Source organism: Rhodnius prolixus, unplaced genomic scaffold (genome assembly GCF_049639745.1).
Source record: "Rhodnius prolixus isolate KJV_2025 unplaced genomic scaffold, Rpr scaffold_11, whole genome shotgun sequence".
Classification (NCBI taxonomy): Eukaryota; Metazoa; Arthropoda; class Insecta; order Hemiptera; family Reduviidae; genus Rhodnius; species Rhodnius prolixus.
The window spans coordinates 13,134,596-13,148,694 of record NW_027411625.1 but is presented as its reverse complement, the minus strand read 5'-3'; the positions used below and the strand labels follow the sequence as shown (position 1 = coordinate 13,148,694).

The following is a 14,099-nucleotide window of genomic DNA, read 5'->3' as shown; positions in this document are numbered from 1 at the left end:
AATACTCAAGACGGACCCGTTGCTAGACCTCCACAGAATGCAACCTTACATTGTTAGAATGACAAAAAATAAGTTTATGCTTCATCTGAAGAAGACAAGTGATTTTTAAATAATTAATGTGCCAACCTTCAAAAAAGTTAGGGTAAGGAAGGATCAATTTTTTATGCAAAAAGATGTTTTCAAGTCCATGAGAGGCGAACGTAATGAAGGAACCATTGCCAGTGGAGCCATTGGTGAGGATTTAACGATTAGATTCACAAAGAGGTCATCCCCGGATTATCCGTTTCAAAAAATTATAAATCTGACTGCCCAGTCAAAAAACGATTAGGTAAACCAGCTTTTTCCTTATTTTATCAAAATGTCTTATAAACAACTTCAATTTGTGAAAACAAACTTTTGTTGCTTTGATTACGATTAACTGACGTTTGCTGGAACCAACTTGATTGCCCTACATTAATTACTGGGTGTGACAAATTCTGTAAAAATAATCTAAATGATTAACATTTACTGATTTGAAACAAATTTACTGAGCAAGTTCATGGATAAAACTTTCCTCGAATGCCTTAAAAACATAAGACGGGGCTCCGACCAGTATATTATTATTATTGAACAAAAAAAAATTGTCATTTAAGAGTTGTAACTATTGAATGTACACTTAAGAGTAAATTCGTGAATTCCTCATAAACACCCTGAATTTGTTAATTTTTTTTTCAAATTCTAAAAATAGATATCACTTTTCTTTTTTTTTGTAGAGAAATTTAAAAGTGTGTTAACGATAACCATTTGCAACCTTCGAATCTTACTAATTACGTTTATAACCGATTATAGAAGGTTAAAATTTTAAAGCTTGCCGAGTATAAGCATGTATTGAAAGTGCATAGATTTGTTTATTTAATGTACTATATTTTCATTTCTAATGGCGTATAATTTCAGGACATGTTCAAAATATTTACTCACAGTAAGTTTTATGTGATCATAATGATTGTTTACACTTGAGTGCAGTCAACTGAAGGACCCGGTTGGTTCTGTGGAAGAGCCCTTAACAGAGAGATTTCCACTAGAGGGTCACACTTCCTGAGGTTAACGCGATGCTGCCTCGCATAACCAAAATGTTTAAAGGCATCTGAGTGTTGTTTAATTTTTAAGCATTATTTTTTAAATTACTTAATCAAATTTATGCTAAGATGCGTTTATGTTCCTGTAGAGGCAAAGTCAGTTAACCGTTACACGAAGACTGAGAAGTTCAGCCCCCATTAATACAATCATCATGTTCATCCCGCAACAAGAGGTTAGTGTACCTAATATACTCATTTAAGGAATGTTACAAATTGTACATGAAATTTCTGTTCTCTTTCAAAACATGGCCACAAAGTAGTCTAGTCCAAAGCAGTATGAGCTCACTAGCCAGTGCAATCAGTTTGAAGAAGAACATTGCTGGAGCTGGGCTGTACACTCATAAGACCTGTTCTCAGTGAGGATGTGATTTCAATTCTTTCGCTAAACATGTGACCATGTATGGCAGTCCAGAAAAATGTGAGCTCACTGTCTAAAAGCTTGATTTTATTTGAGTTGTTTTTTAGGCTTGGATTGTTGAACGCATGGGCAAATTCCATCGGATTTTAGAACCAGGTTTAAATATTCTTTTCCCAATTCTTGATTCAGTCAAGTATGTCCAGAGTTTAAAGGAAATGGCTATTGATATTCCGAAACAAAGTGCCATAACGTCAGGTAAGTACTCTAACCTTGTCTGTTACAGAATATGGTTCAGTAAGTGTAATCTGTGTGTATACAATTAAATTAATTATTAGATAACCGTTCAGTATGTTCGCTAAGTACATAAGGCAAAAAGAAAGAAAGAAAAAACTCTTCAGTAACCTCTGTTGGACAGATTTCTGCGTAGTGATTTCTAGAAATAACTTAAATACATAGCTTAATTCTTTTCTCATCTCATGATGGTTGCCTGCGAAAAACGAAATACAACATAATTTAATCAGCTTCAAACTTACTTATTCGGTGTCCTCTTCTACCTCCATTGTAGAGGATCTGCAAAACTCTTTTGCCACTTTTCTCTGACTGCTACCATTGACAGGTTAAGATCCCTGAAAATGTCGAAGAGGTTATCTGCCAATTTCAAGCGTTTCCTTCCTCCAGTCTTTTCCTCATGCACCTGCCTTCTACTGCTCTTGCTCTGTTCATACTAGCCATATGATATTAGTAGAAAGTCCATTCAGGATACTTTCGGTTTAAGAATCTTTTTCTAAAACTCGCAATTTTAGAATTGTGCTGACCTTATCAAATTATGCTGATTAAGATGTGAAGGCACCACGCCCATCAGAATAGCATCAGTCCTTCAATGTTCCACCACGTGCAGAGCATTATCTTTTACGCAGTATTTTTTCTTTGGGAACAGGAAGAGCAGATTAGTTGCACAACCCACTGTTTTCGGGTATTGGATTGTTAAAGTGTACTCACTTGTCATCCAAGTTGAAAATTTGTTTTATAAATCAAAATTCACTTAGATTTTAAAGACGAGTTTTCGCATTTTAACTTCATGTTTAACTCGCTAAGGTTATAATTTGAGGAGGATAATCTTAAAGCATTTGGACAACGTTCCAATGCGTTATAGTACCTATAATGGCAGGGCAACACGCCTACAAGTTTTTTTAGCACTTCTGTGACGATCAGCTTCTGGATCTTCTCACAAAACTTTAACGTAAAGATATTTATTTGTTTCCTCAATTCAGTATCGAATACAATGAGTCAACGAATATGAGGGCGCCAGAATAAGATATCGCTTGTTGCACCTTTACTCTAGTAAATTAGAATAGTGCGTCCTAGGTGAAGAGGCTCAGGTACGCATGGCCCATAAAATGAGGGCGACCTTAAGATACTTATCAATGCGAATCAGCACTTCACCTGGTTCGGGGGACGTATCCATCGAGGTTGATTTAATCGCCTTCATTAACGAACTAATGTCAGGAAAACTCAGCTGGACAGTGTGAAGATGACATTTCAGTTCTAATATATTTTCTTGAGCCCAAGAGTTCCCTGAAGTGGGCCTATACAGCTTTTATCTCAGGCGTGCCCAACAGTTTTTGCCTCCAGGCCAAATTGGAAAGAAAACTTTTTTACACGGGCCGGAAAAAATATTATTAATATTAAATTAAAAAATATTAAAATTAAAAAATGTTAAATACAAAACCGATTCATTTAACTAAACAAAATTTTATAATGAACTTTGTGAATAAATGTAAGTAATTCGGTACAATAAATTGCTTTGCATCACTTTTATTTTCTTAATATCTGGCTGGTAGTAGCTATTGATAACACAGCTTTCAAATGTAAATTTTATCTGTCACACCGAAGACTACAAAAGAATACAATGGTTTAAATAAAAATAATAATAATGAATTAACCCGAATTCATTCGTCCAATTATTGGCAGTTAAGTAACTAATATTGAAAGATTAATCGGGGGCCGTATGTTGGCCCTGCCTGCCTGATCTATCAACTTCACTCATTTTAATTGGGGTGCGGCAGCTTTCATAATATCCTGTAGTACTCGATTTATAGTAGGGCAACTTCATGGTGATGTTTCTTTTTCTAGCAACTACTAGCTGTTTTATTGGCCCTTTGCCAACTTGGTCTCTTCCATTAATTTGTAGTTTTTTCTTAATTTTAGAGCCGAACTTAGTTTAAGGAAGTTGAGAAAATGATGTACTGTACCACCAAAAACTTTCTTCTCTATCTCTCAATATTCAGTATTTTTCGGAACAAGTGTAACAATGGTTCCATCCTGAATTTAATTAACTTCACATTTATTGCTATAACTCTCCTGGCTTTTTATCCTAGGATTATTATGGGATGTTTCTTAGCCAAATAAATACCGAACTCCGTGAATTGGTGTCATCAGGAGGGTTCGAGGTTTCAGGGGCAGCTGTATTCTCTTTGCCGTAATTGTAACTGGGTGGCCGTGGCTGGCTGGCGAGGAAAGGTATTTACAGATACTTGTTTCCCCAGAACTTCTCTCGAGTCGTCGGTCCTTTCCACTTTTACCAACTATTACTTCTCTCCATTACTAACACTGAACATTTCTAGCTCTGCAATGCTTATCACTGCAATTATCACCATACTGTTTAGCCTACCTCAAATAATCTTGTTATTGTTAGAAGTTGGGATGCTTAACTCCATTGAATATGGATAACGGCGAGATTCGAAAACTTATAAAGGCACAGGGTCTAGAAATTGTAATAGGACCAAATCAGATTCTGCTAGTACAAATGCAGCATACAGCCTGTACACCACCTTTATTTCTTTCATATATAACCTTATATGTTATATATATATCTTATTGCTATTCTCTTATTAAGGCAGAATATTTTCTGTTAGTCAATACGATGTGAATAAATCAAAAAAATAAATAAGCTAAAGTCATAAAATAGAAAAAAAATAATATGAAAAATAAATAAATACTAATGAGAAAAGAAAATAATAGCTAGTTGCTTCAGTAATGTATGCGTTCACTGAACATTTCCTTGCGATGGATGAAGTTCAGAACGGTCATTACTGTAAGTCCATCTGTCGTATGTGCTCTGAGTAGTGCTTGATGATTGTCTCCTTAATCTGAAAATAAACAATTTCAACTTGTATTGGAATACGTCTGCCTACGTAATCACGTACATATGTACAAGTCCGTGCAACTTCTTGCTTTCGGTAATCAACATTCTTTCTTAAAATTATATTTTCATTTATCACTCGAAAACGGTTCCTTAAAAAAAAATTATTTTTGTACTAATACAACTCAACCTTTAACTTCTACTCTGCAAAATTTCAGCGCCATGAACCATATTAAGTAACAGATTGTAACGGATACGAAGTGATATCAGGCAGAGTACGGTAATCATAGTATACTACTTTAGCTGCAGGTTTTTCCTCCTTTTTTCCTGCAATCCAATCCTCCTCACCTAACTTTTCTCTTGTCTACTTAGTTAAGAAGGTTGAAATGTTTTGTTATACATTTATACTCCTTTATTTATTGTATATATTTATCATAATAAATATTTATTCTTATTCATAGTATACTATAACCTGTATTCAAATAATCCTTACAGGACCGCACTGATTGCCAGATTTATGCTTTGAGTGATTACTCGAGTAGTGTGCCCTGCCACAGCTAAACGCATACTGAACCGCCACCATATAATGACTCTGCTTTAAGCCGTAAACATTTCATTCACTATTGATTTGTTTGTTATTTTAGATAATGTTACTCTGAACATCGATGGAGTTCTATACCTTAGAGTTTTGGACCCATACCTGGCCAGTTACGGCGTTGAGGATCCAGAATTTGCCATAACTCAGTTAGCCCAAACAACAATGAGGTAATGGTGATAATTAAAAACTATGCCAGAGTAAAAATTCTGAAAAGTATTTAGGGCAGATTGGTTAAGGTTTCAAATTATGTTTACATCAGTTAGTGCTGGGCTGACTTAGTTAAAGCACTTAGGGTGAGGCTCAAATACTCTGACCAAGTTTGAACCTCACAGACTTAATGCTGTGCATCCTAAAGCTCAAAGTCTATTACTATTGCAGATCTGAAATTGGTAAGATATCCTTGGACAACGTGTTTAGAGAAAGGGAGAGTCTAAACGTAGGAATCGTTGCATCGATTAACAAGGCTAGCGAAGCTTGGGGAATCACTTGCTTACGCTACGAAATTCGTAAGTACAGAATACATATCAATTTAGTTATGTAGATAAAGATGTTTTAAGCACGATAGGGTATTGAGACGTTACTGCGAGAACATTGTACGACCTGGTACTGGTACATTTTGTTGTTTTTTTTTAGCTTTTTTGGTTCAGTCATTTAGTCAGTTTTCATTTTATATTTATTCTTTCATGATTATTTTGTCTGTGGCCGTAGGGAGCAGCTGCCCCAATCTTCCTCATTCTGATGATGCCCGTAATCTGGAATCGAAAGTACTGATACATTTTTTAATACATTTCCACGCTCATATTCCCCTCCCCAAACTGTTTTAATTGTCCATTTTTTAAACATCATAAATTTTTTCATTAGCTAATACAAGCTAATTGCATTACTAATGCAATAAAGGAGGTAATAAAGAGCTGTTGGTAAATAGTACCAAGTACGCTTGAGTGTTGAGAGAGAGAGAGGGAGAGTGTGTAAAAAAGAGTCTTTTGTTACTTCGGCTTAAAGCGTAAAGCGTAGCCTAAAGCTGGTGAAGTTACACTGAATTCTATGAGCGAATTTGAAGACTTAGGAAACAAACACAGGTTTCTGGCTATCATTTTACATTGATGATGCTTACGGAAGCCCGACAGAAATTCAAATTCGCCAAAACTACTATATAAATTAAGTAAAGAAGTTTTAATTTTTTAAACATCATACAGGTGACATAAAATTGCCAGTCCGCGTGCAAGAGGCCATGCAGATGCAAGTTGAAGCCGAAAGAAAAAAACGCGCAGCCATACTGGAGTCTGAAGGCGTACGTGAAGCAGACATAAATGTAGCAGAAGGGCAGCGGACATCAAGGATTTTGGCATCAGGTAACTGTGTGTGTAGATAGGCTAGCACTTTAAGGCAGTTGGCTTATTTTTGAATACAAGGCATACCTCTGTTTGTACTTAATTCATTTTGAAACGACCCAAGTGTGTACGTACAGGTAGTTTAACAGTAATTAATAGTACTACTAATTAATTAATCCTACTGCTATTAAAATAGAAAGTGAGTAAGAATGTGAAAAGCAATCGGAAAAAATTATACATGCTTAATGTACTCGTATTTTTTACTAATGTATTAAAACAATGACATAAAAATATTTATGTACATAAAACTAATATATTACATAGACAACAACTGAAAGTCTCTTAAAATTAAACAGTAATCGTAAAGGATATAAATAAAAAACTATGATAAGATTCATATTACAAAAATAATACTCGTACTACACGGTATTTTTAAATTTTTGGTTTGTTTCGTAAGTTGAATTTGAACTCTGCTATCAGATGAAATAAGTATTTTCAACTAAATTTACAGAAATTCATTAAGGCTGGCTAACTTTTACCATTATAAATTCTATAATTTCTTTACTTTTTAAATCTTTTTTCCCAACCGTTGCCGCCTATATTCCGCTTACACGGAATACTATTACCTATATTATGTTGGGCCGTTTTTCATCTTTTCTTTTGCGCACTTTTACCCGCTATAAGATTTATTTTTTACATTAAATGCAGATAAATACATTAGACCTAGATTTTCTTTAGTAAGATGAACTTAAATACCTTAATATTTTATGAAACTCCAACCTCGTATAAACTCAAATAAATTGTATCATTAAAATCAGAAGATTAAGAGAAACTGAAAGTGTGACCCTATTTTAGGTGCGACAAAGTAATTATCTATCTATTGTCTTGATATTTTTTAGTCCCTAAGTCAAACTTGGATTTAATTAATTATTTGATTTCTCCATCAGTAGTATCTCTTCACTAACACTGACATAAGCCCTGAAATTATTCACCTCACGTTAGTGGCGATTTTTTCATGATTAGGTTATTTACCTCTGGTCGAAGCTTTTTCCCTGCTAGGCAGTTTGGTGCTGCTGTTAGTCCGGGTTTCAGATTTTGAATTCTCCACCAGACTAAGGTAACCACTTGCTGACTTGGGGGCCTTTTCCCCTCTTATCCACTTTTTGTTGCCTCTCCTCTTCTCTTTCTTTCTGACCATTCTGAGTGCTGCCTACGTTTTTCATATTATTATTTTGTGTGTGTGTGGAGCTTACGTCTTAGCCCAACTTAAATTGTCTAGCACTCATTCTCTAGTCCCAAACCTGCCCTGGCAATCTCGAAGCTATTATTGACCGGATTATCAAGAAGAATCTGAAAAGCTGTGAATTAGGTAAGAGGTTGTTGACAGGATGATAATGTTATAATACGAACAGTACGATGTACTTATTGGATTTAGTAATGAGTATTTAACGTGATGGCTGGGCATGCTTCTGTGGTGGTCAACTGAATACTCTCAACGTCCTTTGTACATGGTGTGAGGAGACAACGCGAGAGACCATTTATCATTATTTGGCGCAATGTCCTCGCTTCCTGAAAACGTCTCCACTGTAACTGAACTGGGGCTTAATTATTCGGTAGCACGTCGTTGCAGAAAAAAAAAATTAATGTAAATATTGACTTATAGAAGAATTTTTAATTGTTGAACCTTATTGGTAGGTTCATTCTAAATAATTATACACTGGTGCGACAATTCATTGGTGGGGAATTCCGCGCCGAATCGATTCTGACCATATTTCGCACAAATTCGAAGAGTCCACTAAAGAATGTGATTTTGAGCAAATCACGAGCAGTTCTCTTTATCCGAAAATAAATATAGATAGCTGAAAAAGAAGTGCACAGAGCAAATGTCTTGATAAAAAAGTGCACTTGTGATAAGAAGGATTGGAGCTGACCTTGTTAAAACCTTAAGACAAAAAAAAATTTTTTTTTTTATTTGCATTTATTTTGGTTCGCCATGTATCACTTTTTTTCTTTAGATATAATGATAAATAGTTTTCATATATCAGCTGGAACGTTCACTTAAGACTGTTGCAAATGTATTTGGCGATGAGACATTTTAAAATAAATAGTTCTACTGTCATAATATCTTTCAATTTGTTATAAAAACTTAAGAACGTTCTAGAACACTACTTTCCCTGCAAAATTGTCGATCGAAAAGATGTGTGCATATATTCGAACCATTTATGAATAAAGAATAAAAAATTAGTGACGGTTGGGAATCATTACGCATACTCTGAGACTTTCATTAGTAGCTGCATGTAGTTTGGAACTGCTATATGAAATTTATAAAAAAACTATGAAAGGCTAAAATTTCATCGACAAAATGTTATATACGATACGATGTTGTGTACGATATTCAAATATATAAGAAATTATTACTGCTTATAGCATGCCTTGGGTCAAAAGCTAGGATACGCCTCTGACTTTAGATTAGGTTCTAGTCAATCTGCATTTAACAGAACTTTTTTTAAAAAACATGTGTTTTCAAATAGAGGCAGAACGCCAAGAACAAATAAATAAAGCGATGGGTGAAGCTCAAGCCATGCTCGCGTTGGCCGAAGCGCGAGCCAAAGGATTAACTATTGTGGCCAAAGCACTAGAGACTCAGGTTTAGTAAAAATCACTATTTTCATAAAATTTTATTATAATGGGGTGCATAAAATACTAAATGATAACTGGAAGTCATCTTTCTGCCAGATGTTTGAGCCTTCGCTCTGTACCATTACTAGGATTTTCTATCTACTAACTCCGGATTTCAACTTCGGAGAAGTTATAATAAATAAAAAACTGTACTAAAGGGCAGGCGTGAATTGCCATTAATTAAAACTAGATAACGCTGGGCCATTTTAAAATAAAATTCTATGCACTTGATCCTTCATATTAAAAAAAAAAAAGAAAAGCGCACAACATCGACTTTTTCTCGAATTACCTTCTCTTGTTCCAACCGAAAATGCCGTCGTCCGACGCACATTCTAATCATACCAGCCTCAGCCAGTAAATCCTCTTCTTATAAAAAAGCGCATATCAGATGATTGTTTGAGAGTAGTTGGCAATAACGCATTGTCGTATGCCACCATCCTAAGCTCCATTTTACCTTTTCTGTATTCTGTGCATGGTCAGCTGTTTAATTTGTATTCAAAAGTAGATTATATTCAACACAAAGACAAATCTTTTAAATTAGTTTATGGAACAGGAAGATATCTGCACCAATAGTGGCAGATACTGTCTACTACAATTGCTGCAGCTTAGATTAAGGTAATTGACACAAACTACTTACAGTTTATATTATTGTAAGTTTTTTAATCACACTGTAATTATGTGTGATAATTCAGCCTGAGGAAGAAAATTACTTATTCCAATTACTTTGCCACATAAACTTTTTTTTTTTTTACCCTAACCAACCCCCCTATTTGTGGAACAACTATTTTTATTTTTGCTTAACATTTTAATCAGATTAGCACCCGAGTATTATGACAGGAAAACTATGCCAATTCATCCTTTATATTTCATAAAGAACGAGTTTCAAAAAAGTTTTAACTTAATCGGAAATATTCTTTTTACTTTGCGCAGGTGTGTCTAATGCGTTATAAATTGAAAACTCTTAAAAATTACAATTTTGTATAGTAAGAATGAACGAAACAAAAATAAAAGTCAACATGATATTTTAAAGATAAAATTAGTGTAAAATAAAAATATTGAATAACTAACTTCTTTTCCCAGCAAGAAACTGTGCGACCATAGCTAGTGCTCGAACCATTTTTTAAAAGTCTAAAGATGAATATATCAATGGTGTTGAACTTCCATGAAATGTCTTTACTTTAAAAAACTATCATTTTTTTTATACACCCCAGGCTTAGAAAGGCTGAGTTCGCCAAATTCTGCATACTGTATATGTCTTTTATTTTAAGTGAAGGCTAATTAATCGATATTTTGAATCATGTTTTAAAAAACGACGACAGCCTCATGAGAGAAATGTTTCATAATACTGTATATTTTACTTACTGTTAAACTGGATTATTGGAGATCCGAAACATTCGTTTCATGAGGGCTTTGTACGGTTTTTTATATGTATAACCTGATACTTTACATGTGAGTATATCATGGACTCTTTTATTTGCAGGAAGGTCATAATGCTGCTTCGTTACGTATCGCTGAACAGTACATAGACGCATTTAAGAACCTAGCTAAAATGAACAATACGGTGATATTACCAAGCGACGTATCTAGCGTATCTGCCTTTGTATCGCAGGTAATTTTGCTTAAGAGTAGATAATTGATTAGTTGCTTGCGTAAGTGTTCACTTCGGGTCTCAAAAGTTTTGTTTTTCCGGAGTTAAATCTAAGCTACTATCCAAAAAGTATTCTGACGGTTGGTAATGAGAATGAAGTTTATTGGTGTAAAATTCAAAATTTTTTTTCCGAGTAGTTATTCAGACTTCTCATACAAAATTTAACAACTTAAATAACAATAACAATAACCATTTTGCAGCATGGCGGTTGTTAGAGCGAAGTGAAAATTTATTTAGATATCTCGGTTCACCTACATTTCCCTAAGGTCTTCACTTGCTCTCTATTTTGAAATTGTATTATATTAATTATAATAGTTTTGAATTATTAAGGGTAATTCAGCTGCAAAGTGCAAAGGATTACAAGCATTTGGGTCAAAATTGGAAATAATTATTAATAGATTTTTATTGTGTGTCTAGCAACCCGATCTATTTGGGCAGCACCCTTTGTTTTGCAAATATTTGCATTAAAATGTTTCTCTCTCTTGAAAAAGAAAATGTATTTCTCTGAACTTGAAGTTGTGAACAATTATTAACACTTCAGTTTTTAACCATTAAATAAAATACTTTAGAAGCAATCATGTTTCTTCGAGTTAGGGTTGAATTTTGCTGAGAACATTGTCAGCTCTATTACTTAGCAAAGGAATGTATATTTTTTTATATTGAACAAAAAAACAATTTTTTTTTTCAAGAGTAGTCCCGATGTTTTAAGCAACAAACTCGCTTACGACATTGAAAAAAATGACTTATTCTGGCGTTTTATGTATTTTTTTTTTTTCACATGAAAATGAGAAATTTCAGAGCTCCAAAATTTTTTTTTTTTTTTTAAATGGTTCCTTTAAAGAGAAAATATTTGATACTGGAATCAACTAACTTTAAGTAAATCGAATGTTTTAAGAATATTTAATTACCTTAGCTGCATTAAGAAAAAGTCATGCAATTGTTCACCATATTTTGTTTTTACTGTACAAATTTTAAAAGTCAACAAGAGATTGAAAAAAAAGAGTAAATTGTATTAAGGACTCCATTAAATTAGTATTATTAACAGTTGTATCAAGTAATAATAATTATTAATTAATTAATTAAAAGGTCAAAATAGACCCTTTGTGGCCCCACACTTTTTCAGACTTTAAAGGCTATTTATTAACCTGTATCACCTCAATTGAACCTTTTTCTGTTTTCAGGCATTAGCAATTTATAACGCAGTCTCGAATACACAGAAGACGGCTATTGAAGATGTAGGCAAATTAGAACCTGCACCAATCTTAAGAGGTGATCGAGAACTGCCAATGAAAAGTCAGCTTAATCTCGAAGAAAAACCTTCAGTTGTAAAACCAACCGATGCTATGTGATAATAAATAAGCTTTTTGGTGTACAAATGTATCTAGCTCTTAAGAAAAATTAATTTTATTAAGTTTATTTTATGTAATTACATCTAACTGGCATTAACCTCCTCTTTTATGGCTGTCACCGGCAGTTATTGTGTCTTAATCCTCATATAAATTTTGACAAAGTAATGCAATCCAGAGCAGTGTGAGCTCACTTATAAACTCACATTGCCTCAGTTGGACTGAAAACTCTGGTGAAACAAAACCACAAATTAGATCTAAAAGTTAGACCTCTTGAACTAACTTACCATGATTTCTCTAGTCGGCTCACTGATTCAGCACGTGGTTACTGCAAAACCACGTATTGCTCTCTCTGTCGGTAAGAAAAGGTAGGTAACTCCCAACTATCCATCTTCGCGCTCAAATCCAGTGCCTCACTTCATGAATTCATTAACTCGCGCGGTACCTAACCTACCTAATTACCTACCAAATTTTAGCAAAACATTTAAGCGCTAAGATCAGTGTGTGTTATTGGGTTTAAAAAAGTTGAGTGGAAAAGGAACACCAAACTAAAGAAGCAAGGATGATGACATTAAGCAGCCACGCTGACTGGTTCTCTCAACAGTAACGGAAAGAACTTTTTAGCATTAACAAAAATTTACTTAAAACATCTCTTTTAAGACATAAAACAACGAACTAAATATATAATTTTCTTCCAAAGATTAATCGCTCTCATTTCTAAAAAAATAGTGAAGAAAGGAACAGAAAAAGGTTAAAGATGAAAGAAATACGCTCTTCACTTCAGAAGTGGTTCTCACCAAGACTTCGCGCTGAAAAGGTACCGAAAGGTATTAGGTAGTAGTAAAGGAAAGGTGCAAGTTTTCTTAGAGAAAAAAAGCATTAAACAATTAACTAAAAAGAAAACTTAAGCTGCAGGCAAATTTACTTCACAACAATCTCATCACCTTCCGGAAACACACTACTCACCTTAGTGCCAGTAACCTGAAGGAACATGATCGCCCTTTAACCATTCAAGTCTCCAACATGAATGTTATCCAATTTCTTTAGAATTAAGGTTCCTGCTATCATTTATTCAGACTATCTGAAATTCAAACTCTACTCAAGCGCTTTTAATAATTAGAGGTGTTCTTAGGCTGCTTAAATAGTTTCTTAATGAAAACTCATCGTACTTTTTCAATCGTATCAGCTGCTAAGAAGCCCCATACTTGGCATCAGTATATTTACACATATTCAAGCGGCATCCACGGTTATATTTACACAACGTTTCATACCTTATTAAATTTGATTTCTTCCTGACTTCATCAGAATTAATAATGCGTAACAAATTAAGTCCTCTAATAATAGCTGGAAGTCCGAAACCGGTATACCGGGCCAAGGATACCAAAAACGCGTGCTACGACGCTTGAAATCAGCGATAATATCCAGCACTGCGGACCTCACCACTTTTTCAATGTAACATTACTTTTATTATACTGGATTATGGTTAATTAATCAAATTATAACTTGAAATTGTAAGTTTGTTTTAGGAAGAGACAAAAAAAAAAATCTTAATCAGCAGTTTATCAGACATTTTCCAGAGAAGAAGTGATGCTGTGGGACTGCAAGCGCGAATTCAATGAGCTGGGGGTCTGGGAACTACTCCACTTAGGGAGAACGCGAACACTCCAATTTGGTTGAAAAATATATCTCAATGGTTAATGGAAAACGAGAATTTCATGAAGAACTTCATATTTTACACTGTTCTTGAGTGACGTCACTTAATTTTTTTTTCTAAAAACATTACTTTTTTGACGTCACTCAAGAACAGTGGAAAATATGAAGTTGGCCAATACGTCATTGAAGTACACTATAGATGTACTACACAGAGTAGGCCTATGGACAT

The 14,099-nt window shown here is 34.3% G+C and overlaps 1 protein-coding gene across 3 annotated transcripts; it reads left to right on the top strand.

The window, feature by feature from the left end:
• Positions 1-790: 790 nt before the first annotated feature.
• On the top strand, positions 791-12,317 carry Stoml2 (stomatin like 2). Of its 3 annotated transcripts, none has more exons than XM_074138611.1 (9): positions 791-958; positions 1,205-1,288; positions 1,581-1,728; positions 5,260-5,380; positions 5,592-5,719; positions 6,410-6,565; positions 9,076-9,191; positions 10,704-10,832; positions 12,053-12,317. In XM_074138611.1, exons 1-9 carry the CDS (start codon positions 917-919, stop codon positions 12,218-12,220), a joined length of 1,092 nt encoding a protein of 363 aa, XP_073994712.1. In that variant the 5' UTR covers positions 791-916; the 3' UTR covers positions 12,221-12,317. The 3 variants fall into 3 exon arrangements, with proteins under 3 accessions (XP_073994712.1, XP_073994713.1, XP_073994714.1); XM_074138612.1 differs by lacking the exon at positions 791-958 and adding an exon at positions 980-1,119; XM_074138613.1 differs by lacking the exons at positions 791-958; positions 1,205-1,288 and adding an exon at positions 1,397-1,513.
• The last annotated feature ends 1,782 nt before the right edge of the window (positions 12,318-14,099 follow it).